The sequence below is a fragment of the Rissa tridactyla genome, chromosome 12 (assembly GCF_028500815.1).
Source record: "Rissa tridactyla isolate bRisTri1 chromosome 12, bRisTri1.patW.cur.20221130, whole genome shotgun sequence".
Taxonomy (NCBI): domain Eukaryota; kingdom Metazoa; phylum Chordata; class Aves; order Charadriiformes; family Laridae; genus Rissa; species Rissa tridactyla.
In genome coordinates, this window is record NC_071477.1 from 634,500 (window position 1) to 651,718 (window position 17,219).

The window sequence follows — 17,219 nt, forward strand, 5'->3', positions numbered from 1 at the left end:
AATTATTAATGTACAGATTCCCCAAAAGTATTTTTATGTTATAAAACCCATAATTTATCTAAGTACAAGCTGCAAGTTCATAAATACAGCATTAAGAAGATAGCTGTTGCATAGCTGGTTTAACAAAATATCCTTTGTGTGTAAGATACATAGGCCTATTGGAGAGGATTTAGCTACTGGGAAGAGGTCTTCTCCGAGTAAATTATACACTTCTTAGCTGCAGCAGACAGGGAATGTAATTTCTTAGTTTGTGCTTCTTGTCAGTAGGAATCAGTTTGACCTGACCGTGCTGTCTGGTTCCAGTATTTCCTCAGCCCGTTGTTCGCGAGAGGCAGATTTATAGAACATCTTCACGGGAAGTGACACTGACTGAAAGGAGAGCTGGACTAACAACTGGTCCTCCAGAACGCCTGCTGAAAAGGAGACAGTGGAAACATGTGGCCTGAGAAGACTTGTAAGCAGCCTTCTGCTTCGCTCAGTGCCTGGTGAGTGGGTGCAGCCATCGCCTTTGCCTGATGCTCAGGGCGGGCAGGGACACAGGGACGCTGCTGACGCACCAGCGCACACCCAGCACCCCACTGGAAGAGGCGGAGTAACACAGCTGGGATGCAGTGTCGGCAGTGGAAAAGCTGGAATGATGCAGCTGGGATGCAGTGTCTGCAGCTGGGTAACGCTGGAGGTGGGAGCAGTTGTGCACAGAAGCCTTTTCCATTTGCTGTATCTTCTCTTAGGACCGGGGTCAGGCGCAACAGTCTGTCAAAGTAACGCTCTGCGAGGGCTGCTTTTTGTATGTGCTTAATGGCAGAGTGTGCGTTGTGTCTTTGTGTGTGTGCATACACACGAAAACTGCAGAAAATGTCTGTGAACTGAGAAAAGACATGATTAACTGTGCCCTTATCAAGAGCACTTGCTGACTGTTTATCTATTGCTGACTGACTCTGCAGATCAGATTTGCAAGAACAGCAATAAGGAGTACGATGGGAGGGAACGTAACCTCAAAAAAACTCAGCAGCCGACACTTCGGATGCTTGAATTACATCTGAATCAAGCTCTTGATTAAATTTTAGCAATGTCAAAAGCTCAAGGCAGCACTTGTAATTGATGTCGCTTCCCCCCGCCCCCGTATTGCTGAATTCTCTATTGCAATGTGCAGCGCATCCATGTCACTACATTAAATTTGTACACAAAGAAGAGGGGAGATTAGGCAATAAAGCCACAGGACAAACAGCATGTAGGCAGGCATGTCTTCTTGGCTTCATTCACTGTTGTTGGGTGTTTTTAAAAAGTATTTCCAAATCTGAGTAAAACTGATTCCAGATGTGCTCATTTGAAGGACCTGAAAATCATGCTAGCACCAAGACTATCTGAATTCTGTGCTGTACCTGAACAGATAACTAGTCCCATCTTAAAAACACAAGTGCTACGAACAATAAAAAGGCCACAGGCAAAGGTTTTAGTGCTTCATTCCCATTAGCATCCTTTTTTCCCGAGTATTTTAGACTAAGGTAGTTAGAGAATTCCTCTGGCGCTCCGGCACACTGAACCAGAGGTGCCTGATAGGAGGTGGGTCGCTTGGCGGGGCTGTCGGGGCTGGATCCGTCGGTGGGACGCTCCCCGATGTACAGCAGGCTGCGCTCCTGCGCGTCGTGCTCCGTTTTGAACAGCTCGTACTCCGTGTGGGGCAGGCTGATGCCCAGAGCCAAGCACCCGTTGGTGGGTGTGATATCCTGCTCCACCCCGGCGCTCCAGGAGCTCGTCAGCCCGCAGCTCCCGGGTTCCGAGGAGTTCAGCATCGTCACCGTCACCTGGTCCATCGGCGTCACCCGAGCCTGAGTGACTCTAAAAGCCAGCTCTGTGCCACCTCGCACTTTGGAGGAGGGGATGCCTTGGGTGTAATGCCCCGATGCGTAGATGGTGAAAGTCGGCTGTTTGCAGAGCGGGTCGGAGTAGTGATAGTAATAACCTTCCCAGGTGTGGTTGTTACCGTGGAATATGAAGTAGCGGGTGAGGAAGAGCACGGCAGGTCGCACCTCGCAGTGGGTGCTCACCCAGCTGCCGCTGAGCTGCATCGGCAGCTGAGCTTGGACGGGTAGAACGGGAGGGTGGTGTTCATCAGCTCTGTATATAATCCCACAGGCAGGGCAAGGGTGCACATGGTGCTGCAGAAGACAGAAAGTAACATTTTTGTAAACTGATGGGCAAAAACCCTTTCAGAATATTTTAAAAGCTGAAACTCCCCTCTCCTGCACCAGGGTGTTCAACTGCGGTGAACGTGGCCCACGACATCCGAGCAGATTAAGTGAGGTGAAGTGCTGCCGGGCTCTTTGCTATCCTGGTTTGCTGGGAAGGACGCGGGGCTGTGCCCCGAGCCAGCGCCAAGGACGGGCTGTGGGCGGGAGGACGGGGTGCGGGCAGGGAACGCTCCCTCGGGACAGCCACGTCGTTCCCCACGTTTTCCACTGCAACCCCCGGGGGAGGAGGAAGGTGCTGCGAGAAGTCGGCTGCACCACCGCGTTTCCGCACCGATCCAGAAAAAGCGATGGAGTCTTCCCAAAAAGGCTGCGAAACCTTAGCGGTGGGAGGCCCCTGTGGCTGTGCCGCCCCGCACCGACGGCCGCTCGCAGCCCCCGCAGCCGAATGGCCACAGCGCCCGGAGGGAAGGACCCGCTGCCAAACCAGGACCGGGCCCTTCCTCCTCCTCCTCCGCCTGTGCCTCCTGCCGAGCTCGGAGCCGAACCTGTCCCGCGCCAGGAGGGTTCGTGCAGCTCGGGACTTTTCCTTATGCTTCACAGAGCACAACCGATTTGTCTTTAAATAACCGGGGTCTGAGCACTATCGGTTTCTAGAACACGAGCTAATCTTTACTGAACTGTCGTACGCAACAAGGTTAAATAACTCGGTAGTTAACTGTAGGGTGGGTAATTTACATGTGAGTTGATTGGAGTCAACTGTAATTTAGTCATTTTCAGCTTGCTTTACTGCTACTGTCACGTTAATGAGTGCTGACAGTACGCAGTACATTATGGCTAAATAATCCCAGAAGTTGGCAAATATATGTGCTCTCCTTAGACAGGAAATTCTTTGATAATGAAAGGTAATTTGGGAGAATGGGTTTCTTTAAAACAGATATAAATTTAAGGGAAAAAGAGTGATATTTTCATAAAGAGGGTTAAAAAAGGATTCCTAGCATACCTGTGTAACCCTCACTAATGCAAGCAAACGAATGTCGGGTCAGGAAATAAAATTTAAAAAAAAAGAAAAATCCTTGCCCAATAAAATTATCACAATAGACATGGAGCCAAAAACCTTACTTGCTTAAACCGGTCGTGTGAAGTTATTTCTAATGTATGTCAGCTTCTAATTATCGCCAAGTGGTGACATCATGTGCCGGTCCATTGGAAAGCTGTGAGCTGATTAATTACAGTGCGATATTCAGAGAGTGAATTTCAGTATCTTTAGGTTTGGTTTTAAATTAACTTTTAAAAGTGTTTATGTTTACCATCTGGTTTTGCTCATATATATGGTTTTGGCCCAAGATAACACAAGCTTAACCAATTTGAGAATCTCACTTTCGAGGGGGAGAGGGGTGTTGCTCTGTGTTTTTCAGAGTTCAGTTGGCACAGTTTGGGGTGTGGGGAAACGTTGCCCCCCAAATATTTTTTTTCAGTTAATTCAATTCCATCTGGTAAAATTCAGAGAACTTTTTTCACCCCATCTCACTGCTCAGTTGTTTCTGAATTGATTAGCTATGATTCAGACAGAAATATGCTTTCCTGGAAACAAACTAACCTCCTGCAAAGTAAAAAAAAAAAAAAAAAAAAGGAAAATAAAAATTAAAATAAAAATTAAAATAAAATATAAACTATAAAATAAAATGCAACCATGTCTCCTGCTCAGTTGTTTTATGTCAAAGGGAAAGTTTGATTTCTGCGTTAACAACATAATTTTATTCAGGGCCACTTCCTCTTCTAAATGGCATTCCACTGGGGAATGACTTAATGGCAGACGTCGCTTCCTCGCTCCTCTCTCAACCTCATCTCAACGATGAAGAGCGAAGGCGAGGGGAGGAAGACAAAGCGACCAAACTGGCAGCCTCTAACGATGCATAGCCCGAAGCTTTCACTGGCTTTGATGCAGGAAAGTAGGAAACCGCATTTCCCAGGAGAACACGGAGCCAAAGAAAAGCCATTCGCTCCAGGCCCACGCCAACGCGGCTCGTTTGTGCTGTTGGTTTCTCTGAGCTCCCCCCCGTCTCCCGGGGACAGCGTGACCCCTCGCAGCGCCCCGGCAGCCCCGCACCCCCCGGGGCAGGAGGGCTCCGACGGTGTAATGGCATGGTCCTTACCACGGCGCTCTGCATCGGCCGCTGGTAGCCGGTGGGTCGGTAGTGGAGCCGCTCGCCCCACTCGGTGTGGATGTCCCCCAGGTACAGCTCCTCCACCAGCCGGCTCCCGCTCTGCTGCGGCCGCGCCACGGGCTGGTACCGCGTCTCCACCCGCACCAGGCTCAGCTCGTGCATGGCGAAGCCCAGGGCGGGCGTGCAGTCGCGCTCGCTCTTGGCGCTCAGCAGTTCGTAGAGGGCCCCGGGCGCCCAGCTGCGCCCCGGGCGCAGGAACCCGCCGCAGCCCGCCGTCGTGTTGATCCAGGAGGCCACCTCCCGCATGGCCTTCTGGCTGTGGAAAACGATGCCGACTTTGTGGAGGTGGTAGTCGGCCTCGGTGGCCCCGCGGGTGATCCAGGAGGCCTGGCGCAGCCGGAGCTTGCCCTTGATGACCAGCGAGTAGGAGGGGTCGCGGCAGGAGGGGTCCCAGTAGTAGAACTGGAGGGCCTTGAAGAGGCGGTTGGCGTAGAAGAGGTAGGACCGCGTGAGGAACTCGGGTCCCGGCCGCACCTCGCACCTGGGGGTGGAAGGGAGCGCTGGGCCCCCGCAGCGCCCGGCCGGGGCTTTGCGGGGTGAAATCCCTCGGGGGCACGCGGGAGCGGGGGGAGCCGCCCGCGGGGGCGGTGCCCGGGCTGGGACCCCGCGGCCGGAGGGCGAAGGCCCCGGATGCAGCGCCGGGGGCTTCGGGCCGCGTCCCCGGGCGAGGGGCAGCGCGGGGCGGGGCGGGGCGGGGGGGGAGGCTCCGGGGGCCGCGGGGGGAACCTCGGCCTCCCCCCGGCCGGGGCCGGGGCTGTGGGGAGGGGGCGAAGGCGCGGCCTTCCTGTGCGCTGCCTTCTCCGGGGGGCGCGGCGGGGCGGGGGTTTCGCGGGGTTCGGGGACCGTTCCGGGGGGGCCTTACCCGGTGGAGACCCAGCGTCCCTCCAGGCGGGGCGGCAGCCGCGCCGCGATCCCGCCGCCGTCCCGCAGGTGGCGGAGCTGCTGCCGGCACCGCGGCTCCCAGCGCAGCGGGTGCTCCGCGGCCGCGCAGGCTGCGCGGGGGGAGAGAGGGGGGGGGGAGAGAGAGAAAGGGGGGCGTCAGCACCGCGGGGCAGCGCGGAGGGTGCCGCCCCACCCCCCCGGGCTCTGCGGGGGCCGGCACCGGCTGCGGGGGGCTCCGCGCCCCGGCACATCCCCGCGCAGCCGGGCCGGGAGCGCTGCGGGGGCCCGGCCCGCACCGACGGCCCCGCCGGGAGCGTTTGTGGCAGCTTCGCTGGCTCCGAAAATGTTTTAAACGGCATCGCCCAGAAAAACTCCTTCGGCTGCACTGAGGGGGCAGTTACAGGAGTTAAACCCCGCGTGGGTTCGCCAAGCAGCGAGCTCTTAGTTGAGGACACAGGTCTTTTATTTTACTGTTCTCCAACTCGAGCCTCATCTGAGTCCAACTATTTTTTAGATGAAATCTTCAAATAACACTGAGTGCTCTTTGTTCGTGTTCTCTCTCTCACAAGCTATTGTTGAAGCAGTAACTGAAACAGGGAATTACAGCATGGGAACATTAGACTCGCCTGTCGCCCGCCATAAGGACAGTAATTCTGTCACTTACCTCATTTCCCATAACAACGGATGTTATTGGCTTAGGGAATGTGTGAACACTCAGCTAAATCCTGAAGACCTTTGCATGCACACATATATATGTACATATATTCCTATATATTATTCACTCTTTACTTAAGCGAACTTCTGTTGCGCTCGTCGTGAGTTTGCTTCAGTGAGAAAGGTGGGATTTGCCTCTTTGGAGCAGCAGGAGATGAGTTCTCAGTGGAGCCGCTGCGGCCCCCCTGCTCTGCCCTGGTCCCACCGCCCGCCCTGGCGCAGCCGGACCCTTGGCCGGGTCCCTCGGCGCGGCCCAGCGGTGCCGGGCTTTACGGGCCCGGCCGGGGTCACCCGCTCAAGCTGTGCTTTGCGATCTGCCTCACTGTGCGCTGGAAATTTTCAAGCCAACTTTTATTCACTGCGTACCAATGGTTGGGACACAGGCTGCCCCCCAGCCTGCCTATCGGCTGGAAAGAAGGATCTAACAGAGATCCAGAGTGTGGATGCTGAACGCTTGCACAGCCTGTGCCTCAGTCGAGGCGATCCAGGCACCGAGTCACACCTGCTCCTCTTAGTCCCTGTGTGCCACGTGCGTGCTTCTGCATAACCTGAACCATCCCGTGATCCTTACAGGAAGATTTCCCTTCGCCGGGAAGAGAAACCCAAGTCATCTGCCTGCACGGGAGAGAAGGGACAGCCGCACTGGTGACGGGCCCGGGCCCTGCTCAGGGAGGGCCGTCACCTTCCTAATACGAAGAGTTCACAGACGAAGCGAGCACATGCGGGTCTGCTGCAAACCATAGGCAAGACTCGAGCTGAAGAGCAACGTCAGCAGAATTCCCTGGCTCACAAGCTCAGGAAATCAGACAAATATAAACACTCCAGGGGATATTCACAGCTGGGGTCTACCAGGGAGGCTCCCCCGATTCCCACAGCCAATTTATTCCGAGACAGGAGCCGCTCATCCCTGGCATCAACACATCCTACGCATACACAGGCTTAAACCCCTCTTACACATCTCCGGCATCCAAGTTTGCCACAAATACAAGCCCCAGACCAAGTCAAATGGGAACTCGGTAATTAAACGTCTGCTCTGCAAGTCAGAGGCTCCTGACCATGTGGCAAAGCAGAGAGGTTTCCACTCCAATAGTATTTTATTACTAATCTAGTAATATATAACTTGAGACTTAGTCTGATGGACAAATCTGGAGTCTCTTCACTGCGGCACTGCCATTTGCAAAGGCTTTGCAGGTCACAGTAACAGGGTCCCTGCAATGTATCTGTGTAGATCGAAGCACACAAACCCTGAAACGACCACAAAGGGAATAAACACATGGCAAGTGAAGCCCCTGGCGAAGCAGGGGAGCAGTAACAGAAGCAGGCTACCTACCCAAAGGCCAGTGAAACCGGCCCTGGATTTTGTTACCTCACTGTGCACTGGAGTGCTTAAACTAGCTGGAAAGATGCATTATTAGTGTTAAGGGCTCTTTTTGGAGCAGACTCACAATTGTACTGTTTTTATCATCTTTAATGGCTGGACGTGGTGAGCTTCGACAGCCAGATCCTTCACAACTGCTTGCACTAGTGCCTCCTAAAAAGCAGCTCCTATGAAACCTCATATGAAAAGAGGAAAATACTGGACGACAAAACCCATTGCTATCAGTTAAACCTTTAATTGGGCAGCTGCAGCCTCCACGCGGGCTGCCCCATGGCTGCCCAATTAGTAGAGCCCATTAGGAGTCGGGGCTTTGTGTCCTCATCACTCTGCCATGAACCCGGCTGACGCTCTGTGGCCTCGGGCAGATTCACTCCCGTGTGCTCCGCACTCCTCTGGCCTTTTTACTCACCTGCCAAATATGCCAAGTTTCATCTGACTGACCTTTCAAGAGGCCGAATTACTGGCAAAGCTTTTGGAGGGCAGCCTAAACTGAATTACACTTAAAACAAACGCGAAATCATTATCCTAGAGAATACGGTAAAAAATAACTGTATTTGTATTAGAGGTAATGGACTATAAGGTCAAATTTGCTCTTGCTCATAAGGACAGAAAGGCTCTAGAGGAGTCGCTGTAGTCTATAGCTGTACCGAAACAACAGCACAGAGTATAGCCCTGTTCTCAACTTGCTAACTGCGCTCTGTGTGTGTTTATTGCAGCAGAAGCTTCAATTTTTGCCTAAACCCTTATTGCTACTTTTGGCAGAAACACTAAAAGTCTACATTGTTTGAGAGCACAGACACTTTGGCAATGCAATCACTGCATTTTGACACATCCGATAGCAAAGGGAACTTATAATCAGGATGAAACTCCACAGGGGAGGAGAAAAAAAAAAGCCCAAGTACCCCCCCCGAATGTAAATATTTGACATGATGGGAATTCCTAGGGATTTTGTCTTACTTAGCTGTATACAAGATTCCAAGCTGGATGCATCCTTAAACCAAAAGCTATTGGCTTGTGTCCAGATTTTGTGGCTGCTTTTCTCTCTCAAATACTCCAGCCCAGCCCCACCAGATCCAAACATCCTTTCAAGCTGGAAAAGTTCCATTCCAGCCCTAGACTCTGTAGTTAGGGCACATCTCCATTCCAAGAGCAGCATAAAGTGGCCGTCACTCACACGCTGCTCTGCTACTCGGCCCCTGGTGAAGCACATCGGAGCAGCTCCTCTCTCCATCTTAACAGACACAAATTAGCCACTTTATAGCGTTCTTGGGCAGGAGGAAGGAATTATTCACAATTCATCTTCAAGACAAAAATACTCACTCATAGGAAAATCTAAAAAGAATCCCCAACTGCGATCTCCTCCACTCACTCGTTATCCCGCCTGTCTGTATCGATTAACCGCAAGCGTTTCCAGAGAGCTCCTCAGCGCAGCAGCTACACAAACCAGGATCTTTTTCCAGCTTTCCGGTGCGTGCTGCATCCAAAGCGCCGGCCCAGCGTCTGGGGGCGATGGGGCTGCACCAGCGCTGGGGCAATGCCGGCAACCGGCACCGGCGGCTGCTTGCTGCCATCGGCAGAAACCGCATCCAGCCTGGAGACGAGAGCAGCAGCGACTGCTGACCAGCTATTCCATACGCTCACTCGTGTAAGTGACCTTCAGAAAAATCAGACCCACAGCATCAAACGACAGAAAGGCAGACCTGGAAATTCTTCGCAAAGTAAATTTTTGGTAAAATTAAGATGAAAGATTCCTAGGCCATGGCCACGCCTGAAGATGAGAGCCTGCCAGGGAGGTTGTGCTAGGTAACTGCTCTGTGCTCCAGATTCAGAGCCACTTCTCACTTTTGAAGGAAAAAAAACACCAACCAGGACAGAAATACAGTAATATGCCTTGCTGGAAACAAATCTTGTTTGTGTTCCCCAAGCAGATTGACTTTGGAAAAAAGCAAAGTCGAGTCACATCTGTTTCTTTGCAAATGGAGGAGAAAATGCATACATTACAGTTTGCACCAAATTAGTTACTGTAGATCAGCTCTTCTCCAGAGCTAGATTGCTTAATCTGTTACATGTTATTGCCTCCTATGGCCAGAATTTATTATTCCCATTTATAATTCTAATGTTTCAGTTAGTCACCCATTCACAGGGATAAGATCAGTGCCTGAAGTCATGGAGCATTACACATTTCTTCATTTAGAGATGACATAAAAGCTTTGATATTTTCCGAGGAATGTTCAGACTGGAATGAAATGGACGATAAGAAATATATCCATATATTCTGCATAAGCGAATTATACTTATCCACACAGACTTCATTAACAGAGCAAAATAGTTTTTCTTCAGCATTTTTCTCTCCTGAGAAGACACAGAATGGATTCTGGGTTAGCCACTACGGCAATAAGCATTCTTTTAAAAGCAAAGAAAATGTTTGTATTTAACAAATCAATTTTTCTTGCATTTGTATGGAGATTAAGTTAGTGATGCTTTTAATTCACTCAGAATAAGGCATTCCCAAGGGAGCAATTCTGTGGGAAGAGATACATTTTACATTACAGTACTATAAAGTTATAAAACTCACATATGACCCACTGGAAAACTGTATCACAGCAGAACTTTTCATCTTGCATATCGGCAAACTGAACCCAGTTCAGGACAGGACTTAAGCACACGCTTAAGTCTAATTGGTTTCAGTGAAACTTTAGCATGTGCTTGAAATTAAGCCAGTGCATGAGCATTTTTCCTGATTAGTAATGCCTCCCTGAATCGAAGCCAGAATGTGGTCAAGTGGCTGAGGGAGGGTGCCAGCGCTTTCACTGCAGTACTGTCTGGCTTCTGGAGAAGTATTTCTATTATCCATCCCTTCTCTTACTTGTCTGTAAAAGGGGTATAATTACATATAGCGCTGTCACCAGTCTGATGCTCAGCTGGTGCTATTTGTAAAATGTTTTGAATTCACTAGATGTTTCTCAGTTGCTAAGGACGGCACAATAAATGTACTGCGTCACCTATCACTGCAGAGCATCACCATGACCTTCCTGCGCGTTACGCAGTGTAATCCTCTATGAAATGCTGCGGATCCTAAGAGGGAACTCAGCTAACTCAAAATTCCCAGCAGCTCAGGATTTCAGAGAAATTCTCAAAACACGGTTTCACCACGTGCTTTCGACATGTTGGCAAAGAGGTTCCGACGGCATGTTCTATGGCTTTAGCCTAGCTTTACTCTGAGGCTGTGATTATTGCCTAATTTGTCTCACATCCACAATTAAAATACTGAAGCGCTTGTGGTGAGCTGATAGACAGTTTTTAAGGCACTTCTGGCAATCAGAGAAGTCACAGGGCTCCCCCGCGCCAACGCACCACCCCTCCCCACGGCTCCGGGACAGAGCCTGGAGGGAGAGGGATGGTTCATCAGGAGAGGTAAGGACTAATGCGGTAACTGCTACGTGCCTTCTGTTTTTCAGCATCGGCAAGCACTGAAAAAACCAAATGGGTTCAGGCTATACTAAAACATCGTGACTTGTGTTAAACTCTAATCAGTGGTGCTGCAGAAGTTTGTCACAGAGAAATGGAGAACCAAGAAGCAAAGGAAACTGAGGGAAAGAAGGGCAACGCTAGAGCTTTTTTCCTTAAACACCGGTGAAAGTTTAAATTTTAATTCGGTGAGACAGGCAAGACCACCGTGAGATGATCTCTAATCCCCTGGGTTCCTAGACAGTGAGAGACTGGCGAGAACACATGGGGGAAAGCATTTACTGTCAAAAACGAAAGCAAACCAACCCAGGCCAAGGCTGAACAACACCCCGGGGCTACAACTGTGACTCAGATAAATTCTAACTGGAATTCATATTCATATTACCTCTATCTTCCTCAATTTAGACGAGATGGAAACTCATTAGAAAATACAGCACATGGTTTTGAAATTAACAGCACACCACCATTTTGAAGGTATAGAGCACCCGTGCAGTTTTGGCAATTCCCTGGAAGCCCTGCACAGACACTTTATTAGTGGCTATCGTGGCCATTTTTAATAGTGATGGCTAAGCATATTTTTTCCCGGAGTGCTTTGAAGAGCGGAACCAGCAATCAGGCCATGGCTTGGCTATAAAATGCCAACCTCATTTCGAACGTCTAAATCACTCTCATGGACCACGAGCACAGAGAGGACCACCCACCACATCACATTAACATAAATACGGCGTTCACCCAAAGCAAGACGAGCAACTGGAACTGGCGGGAGATGGGAGTAGAACAACAAAAAACGATGAGGGGGTGGGAGGGATTGAGTTACGAACCAAGATTAAAAGAGCACGTAGCCTGGCTGAGGGACGGCAAGATAGACATGATAACAGCCTATAAATATTCACAAAGCATAAACACCAAGGAAGGGAAGGAATTCCTCGCAGTGAATAAAGAGGTTCTGTTGGGAGTGAATGAAGAGAGGAAAAAATGTGGCTTGTATATCAGGGTGAACTTCTTGCGGCACGATCTAGTAGGCAGCAAAGTCCACTTGCTTGGCAGGATTTCGAGGGGCTGAACAAAGCGCTACTACAGCAGGGAATAACCCGGAGTTATTCCCGGCAGGGAGTTGGCGGGATGCTCTGAGCGGCCTTTCGGCCCCCCACTGCCGAGGAGCCCCCCTGCTCCCACGGGAGGCAGCTGCCCTCCTGCCTGCACACATCCTTCCCTCATCGCAACCGCTGCTCGGCCTCCGCGGGACTAGAAATAGGGGCTGGATGCACAAAGGCTTTTAGGTGCGTAACAAGTGTGGTGGGTACTGCACTGCTGGACGCAGCTGGGAATCCCAGGCGGTCCCTGCCACGTCAGGTGCTCACCGTTGAAAATCTAAGTCCAGGAAATTAGATTATAAACCCACTAAAGCAAGAACGATCCTTTTGTTCTCTACTTATTTACACCTAACACAACAGGATTCTTGGCGCTGCTGCAGGGATACTGTTTATAGCAATAAAAATAGGATCTAATAGGATCCAATAGTCTGAGGTGGCTTGGCTCCTGCGATGAGGAGGGCACTCAAAAGCAGTCGTAGCAGAAGGTATCCTCAGAAAAAGTGCTCTGCAGAAAGGTGGTAAACTGATACGTAGCCCACAGCAGAAATAAGCACGCCATGTTTGACTTAGAATCACAAGTGACCACAGTAAAAGGTTACTTGTTCAGCTGAAGCACAGAATTAAAGTTACTTCTAACATGTGTTTTGGGGTCTGGGTGTGGTTTCTAGATAGCCTGAAATTTCAGTCTACTGTTTTGCCTGTCAACATTAGCCAAGTTTTGATGTGTTCCAGTTCTCTTAAACGCTGCCGACAGATGCTAAAATCAAAGTTGACATTCAACCTACGTGCCGCATAATCTAATAACGGGACTCGTGCTACTCAAAACTAACAAAACTTAAGAGCTTTTTTTCAGCAAAACTTTGCTGTCATTTATATTTTCATCCATGTTTTCCAGGGAGTCTAACTCAAAAAAATTATTTTTTTCTCTGAAAAGCTTTGAAAAGAAAGTGTCGTTGTATTTTTGTATCAACATGGGTGAAGAGACACTTAAAAGCCATAACCTGCCAGTGTCCAGCACTTGTGGATTTAGCAAGAGTGTGAACAAGGTGAATTCAAGTGTCTCAGCGGGGAGCGTGGTGTACACGTGGTCTCAGCACGCAGGGTGAGCGCCCGCCGCCAAGGATCTCTGTCTTTGACTTAGACGAGGCCAAAACGTCGCACGTTTGTCAGTGTTTCTTATTAACCCAGCAGAAACCATAGGGGACTTTTCCAGTGATCGACTGAAGGGATACACTCAAGTTTAAAGCATTATTTTAAGAACTACACTCGAGCAAATCTCTTCAAACACTCGGGGTGAGCCTTCTCCTGTTGATTTATGTACCATCACACCAGCCCTAAGTCCAGAGCTGCTGTTGCACCGATCCAAACGTCCATCTAACCGTGCCACAGGAGCTGAGCTTCACTGCAGCATTCTCAGTTTCAGCTGAACTCAAACTGCGATGATTTAATAAGCTATTCACTGAAAATGAGAAAACATCAGTATGAAAGACACGGTTTTCACACCATCACCCTGAAAAACGCAAAAATAATGATGGATTTCAACCCTTCAACCACTCTGCAGTTTTGGCATTTCAAATAGCCATCAGAATTCCTTTCCTAATGCACAGAAACAGAACTTCCCTAATTTTGCATTTTAGAGCATGAGACCTTTTAAATCCTTAAGAAAATAAAACTACAGACTGCAGATTACTAACCCCTCAGGTCTTACACCATTTAAACTAGGTAGAGAAGGAGCTGTTCTATGAATCGTATTTTCATTTTCTGGCAGCACTCGTAGCCTACAGAAGAAGGGTCACACATTAAAATTCTCACATTCTATCGGTTTCTTGGTATTATTGTATCTGAGATGCACCATCTTAAAATCCTGAAGTTAGGAATTCTCTGTTTTCATAGCTTTATCTCCCTCAGCAAATAAATAAGAAAACCAAAGGAATTGCGTAACGGCATTGCATAGGTGCTTCCTAATTTTGAGGTTGATTTTAGCAGCGATTGTATCTCGTGCATGAAAGCGCTGTCTTTATAGATGACATATGCTCTGTTGTGGGGAAACACAGGATCCCACTGAAAGCAAAATCTCTTTCCAAACTTTGTTCTGCCAGATGCAGCCTCCCCTAGCATTGGATTCCAGCTTTGGTTTTCTTCATAGCAATTTCTGGCTTTTGAAAATCTCCTTACTCAACAATTTGTGCTTGTGGGGAAAATATAGAAACCACACGGTATTTTTTCACTTGTGCTTTTTTTACATCTCAACCCCATTTTTATCTATATCCATATACTTTGAAACACGGCTAACCTATAATTATGGAGAGAACAAATAGAGTCATATCACACGATCCGATATAATACATTAGTTGTTGCTTTTTTGGCCAGCTTGAGAAATAAAAGAATTAAAACTACCAACTTGGAAAAAATAAATTAGCTAAGTAAACATTGCCTAAACACATATTTGAACCAACGACAATGATGTTAATAGTAAGCACATATATATGCACGTGTAAATACACACACACATCTCTATATTGAATGTACTACTATCATTTATGGGATTCTCTTCCTAATCTTGTAATTGAATGCAACTGCTGATCTTATCTTACCCCAATACTATAATTTTCAACCTTAAAAATAAACATTGAAAACAAGAATAGATCTTTTATGTTAAAGCCATGTAGGAGAAGCTACACTTGAAAAATATCAGCGTGGTGTTATTGGAATGTAAAGACTTTAATGAAAGCTTAGGTAAAACTCAGCAAGTCTCTGAGGACATTGCCAGGAATGAGTGATTCTTTGCTGGAGGAGACTCCAAAATCAGATTCAGTTTCCCAACTAAAGCGCTTTTTCAACTAATTATGCATTGGTGTCATGGTCATGCTGATGCTTAGTTTTATGCAAAATACAGCACGCCAGTCTCACTCCCAGTGAAGTCACTGGCAAACCTTGCTTTGATTTTAACGAGTTCTGGATTTGACTTAGCTATTTAAATATATGTTTTAAGGTCCAGCTTCTGTTCTTACTGAAGTCAATGGAAATTCTCTCACTGACATCAGATGGAAGAAGCACAGAGTTTAAATTAGATTGGACTAAAATAAATTGTATGAAGATTTAAGAAATAAGTATTTTAATTACTTAAGTGAATAACCTTACATAATGCAGTGTAACAGATCTCTGAGCAGAGCAACTTCAGCTAATAAAATATATAGAGAAAGAAAATATGTATTTCTTAACCTGTTAAGCCTTATCTTTGGGGAACAACATATGACAAAGACCCCGCATAAGGAGAACAGCAAAGTAACCCCATAGAAGCACCTTGCTTAGAGATTTCTTTCCGTAGTCTGGTCTTTTACACTTAATGCAAGTAATGTCTGATAGCTGTCACTAACGATTCCTTTGCAATGATCACTAACCGAAGCCCTGAGCTGGGGAGGCAAGTCAGCGTGGTATTTTGTTGCCCAAAACCTAAGTGTCAGAAAGGACTCGCAGCAGGAACCCAGGTGTCTGGATCTCCAGTGCCCAGACTGCGGGGGGGCCCCAGGGCACCCTCCCACCCTTCCCTTCCCCTGCCCCTTCTCTTCAGGGGTGTCTCAACCGAGGGTCTCCCTTGCCTTTCCAAGGAAAAGACCCTCTCCAAGGATGGAGGAGCCTCCCTCAGGCTCTGCTCCTTGTCGTAAACAGACATCATTTTGCCTTTTTTCACAGCACAGTTGTCTTTGTTTTCTCATATGGTCTCTTAAGCCAGAACCTTTTCTTCTGAAACTGTTCCAAGAACTGCGGGGTTGAGAGATGCCTTTCTGGAAGGGAGCCGCAAAGATGCAGACGGGACTCAGTGGCACGTCCACGGAGCAGGACACGGCCTGTGAAGGTGTCCCCTGCTGGGGCAGGTGCTGGACCCTCCCAGGGATAATTCCCAATTCCCAGTGAAACACCTCTGAGCCCTCCTGGATCTGAACCCAGCTCAAGCACTCGCAGAGCTCCGGGCAGGAGCGAGCCACAAGGGGGAATGCCCGGCAGGGTTCCCGGGGGAGGACAGCGACCCCCAGCACTCCGGGAGCCTCGGGCGGGGGCAGAGGCTCAGCCCCCCCCCGACCGCGCCCGGGGCAGCCCCGACCGGGCTCCAGCCGGGCCGGCAGCGCCGCAGCCCGCTCCGGAGGGGACGGGAGAGGCGGCGGGGAAGCCCCTCGGCGGGAGGGCTGCCCCCCTCCCCGGCCCCCCAGCTCGGCGGCATCCCCGGGGCTCCGGGCTCCCCCCGGGGCTCCCCTCTGGGCGGGCCGGCGGCGGCGGGCGCCGCGGGGCAGCGGGACGCTCCGCCCGGGCTCCGCGGGAGCGCTCGGCGGGGAACCCTCCGCGGGCCGGGCGGGCACCGAGGGGCGAGCGGGGCAGGGAGCTAGCCGGCGGGGCTCCCGGCGCCTCCTGCCCCCGCCAGCAGGGCCCGGGGCGGCGGGGACTCCCCGGGGACCCCGAGCCGGCCCCACGGAGAGCCGCCTTGCAGCTTCCTGCGCCCGCCCCGCAGTGTGCCCGCACACCCCCTGCAGCCCCGCGCACGCCCCGGCCGCTGCTTCGCACCCTCCCTGCGCTCCCCGTACAGCCCTCTCGCACCCTCCTTGCTGTTTCTTCGCCCTCTCCGCACAGTCCCCTTGCACCCCAACTCCTTGCACCCTCCTGGCAACCCCGTGCCTCCTCCAGCCCCTCCGCAGCGCCCGGGGGAAGAGGGGGGTGGCGAGGAGCCCCCCCGAGGGGGCGACTCCGACTCGGGCACCCGCTCCCGCTCCCCTCCCCCCGCCGCGGAGCGGAGCTGCCGCCGGTGCCACCTTACCTAGGAGCAGCCCGGCGAGCCACCAGCACCGCGCCATGGTGGCCGCTGTGTTTCCTCGCCCGGCGGCGGCAGGGGGGCCGGACGGCCGCCGGTGCCCGCGGGCTCAGCGGGGCGGCGCGGCCATGGGCCGCCTCCGGCGCTCCGGTGCCCGCGGCGGCGGGACCCGGCCTCGGCCCGCGTGGCCGGGGGGCTCCGAAGCGCTGCCTCTGCTCAGCCGCGCGTCTGGCGAAGGGGGAAGAAGAGTAAAATATGTATTTTTTAAAAACCCCACCACAACCCACCCCGCCCTCGCCGCGGAGAGCGTCCCCGCGACTGCTGATGGCTTTAATGGAGCTTGGCAGCCACAGGTTCGAGTTGCCAGAAGAGGTGGAGACTCCGCCGCCTGCGCCCCACATGCGGCCGCGCACCGCACACGCGGGGGGAGGCGGAGAAGGAGGCGGAGGAGGAGGAGGAGGGCTG

The 17,219-nt window shown here is 50.9% G+C and overlaps 2 protein-coding genes across 2 annotated transcripts; one reads left to right on the plus strand and one right to left on the minus strand.

Moving 5' to 3' along the window:
* The first annotated feature begins 421 nt into the window (after positions 1-421).
* Positions 422-3,931, plus strand: LOC128916443 (uncharacterized). Its single transcript, XM_054218129.1, has 2 exons — positions 422-485; positions 2,253-3,931. Exons 1-2 carry the CDS (start codon positions 436-438, stop codon positions 2,812-2,814), a joined length of 612 nt encoding a protein of 203 aa, XP_054074104.1. The 5' UTR covers positions 422-435; the 3' UTR covers positions 2,815-3,931.
* APCDD1L (APC down-regulated 1 like) lies at positions 479-17,003 on the minus strand. Its single transcript, XM_054218111.1, has 4 exons — positions 16,761-17,003; positions 5,280-5,409; positions 4,346-4,898; positions 479-2,159 (listed from the first exon to the last, which is right to left on the minus strand). The coding sequence occupies exons 1-4, from the start codon at positions 16,795-16,797 to the stop codon at positions 1,395-1,397; spliced, it is 1,485 nt and encodes a 494-aa protein (XP_054074086.1). The 5' UTR covers positions 16,798-17,003; the 3' UTR covers positions 479-1,394.
* Between the last annotated feature and the right edge of the window lie 216 nt (positions 17,004-17,219).

Coding starts and splice junctions, on each gene's coding strand:
- LOC128916443 (XM_054218129.1), top strand. CDS start 436: ATGTGGCCTGAGAAGACTTGTAAGCAGCCTTCTGCTTCGCTCAGTGCC. Junction 486..2,252: donor TCTGCTTCGCTCAGTGCCTG/GTGAGTGGGTGC, acceptor CTCCTGCACCAG/GGTGTTCAACTGCGGTGAAC.
- APCDD1L (XM_054218111.1), bottom strand. CDS start 16,797: ATGGCGCGGTGCTGGTGGCTCGCCGGGCTGCTCCTAG. Junction 4,899..5,279: donor GGACGCTGGGTCTCCACCGG/GTAAGGCCCCCC, acceptor TTCCACCCCCAG/GTGCGAGGTGCGGCCGGGAC. Junction 2,160..4,345: donor GGCCGATGCAGAGCGCCGTG/GTAAGGACCATG, acceptor TGTCTTCTGCAG/CACCATGTGCACCCTTGCCC.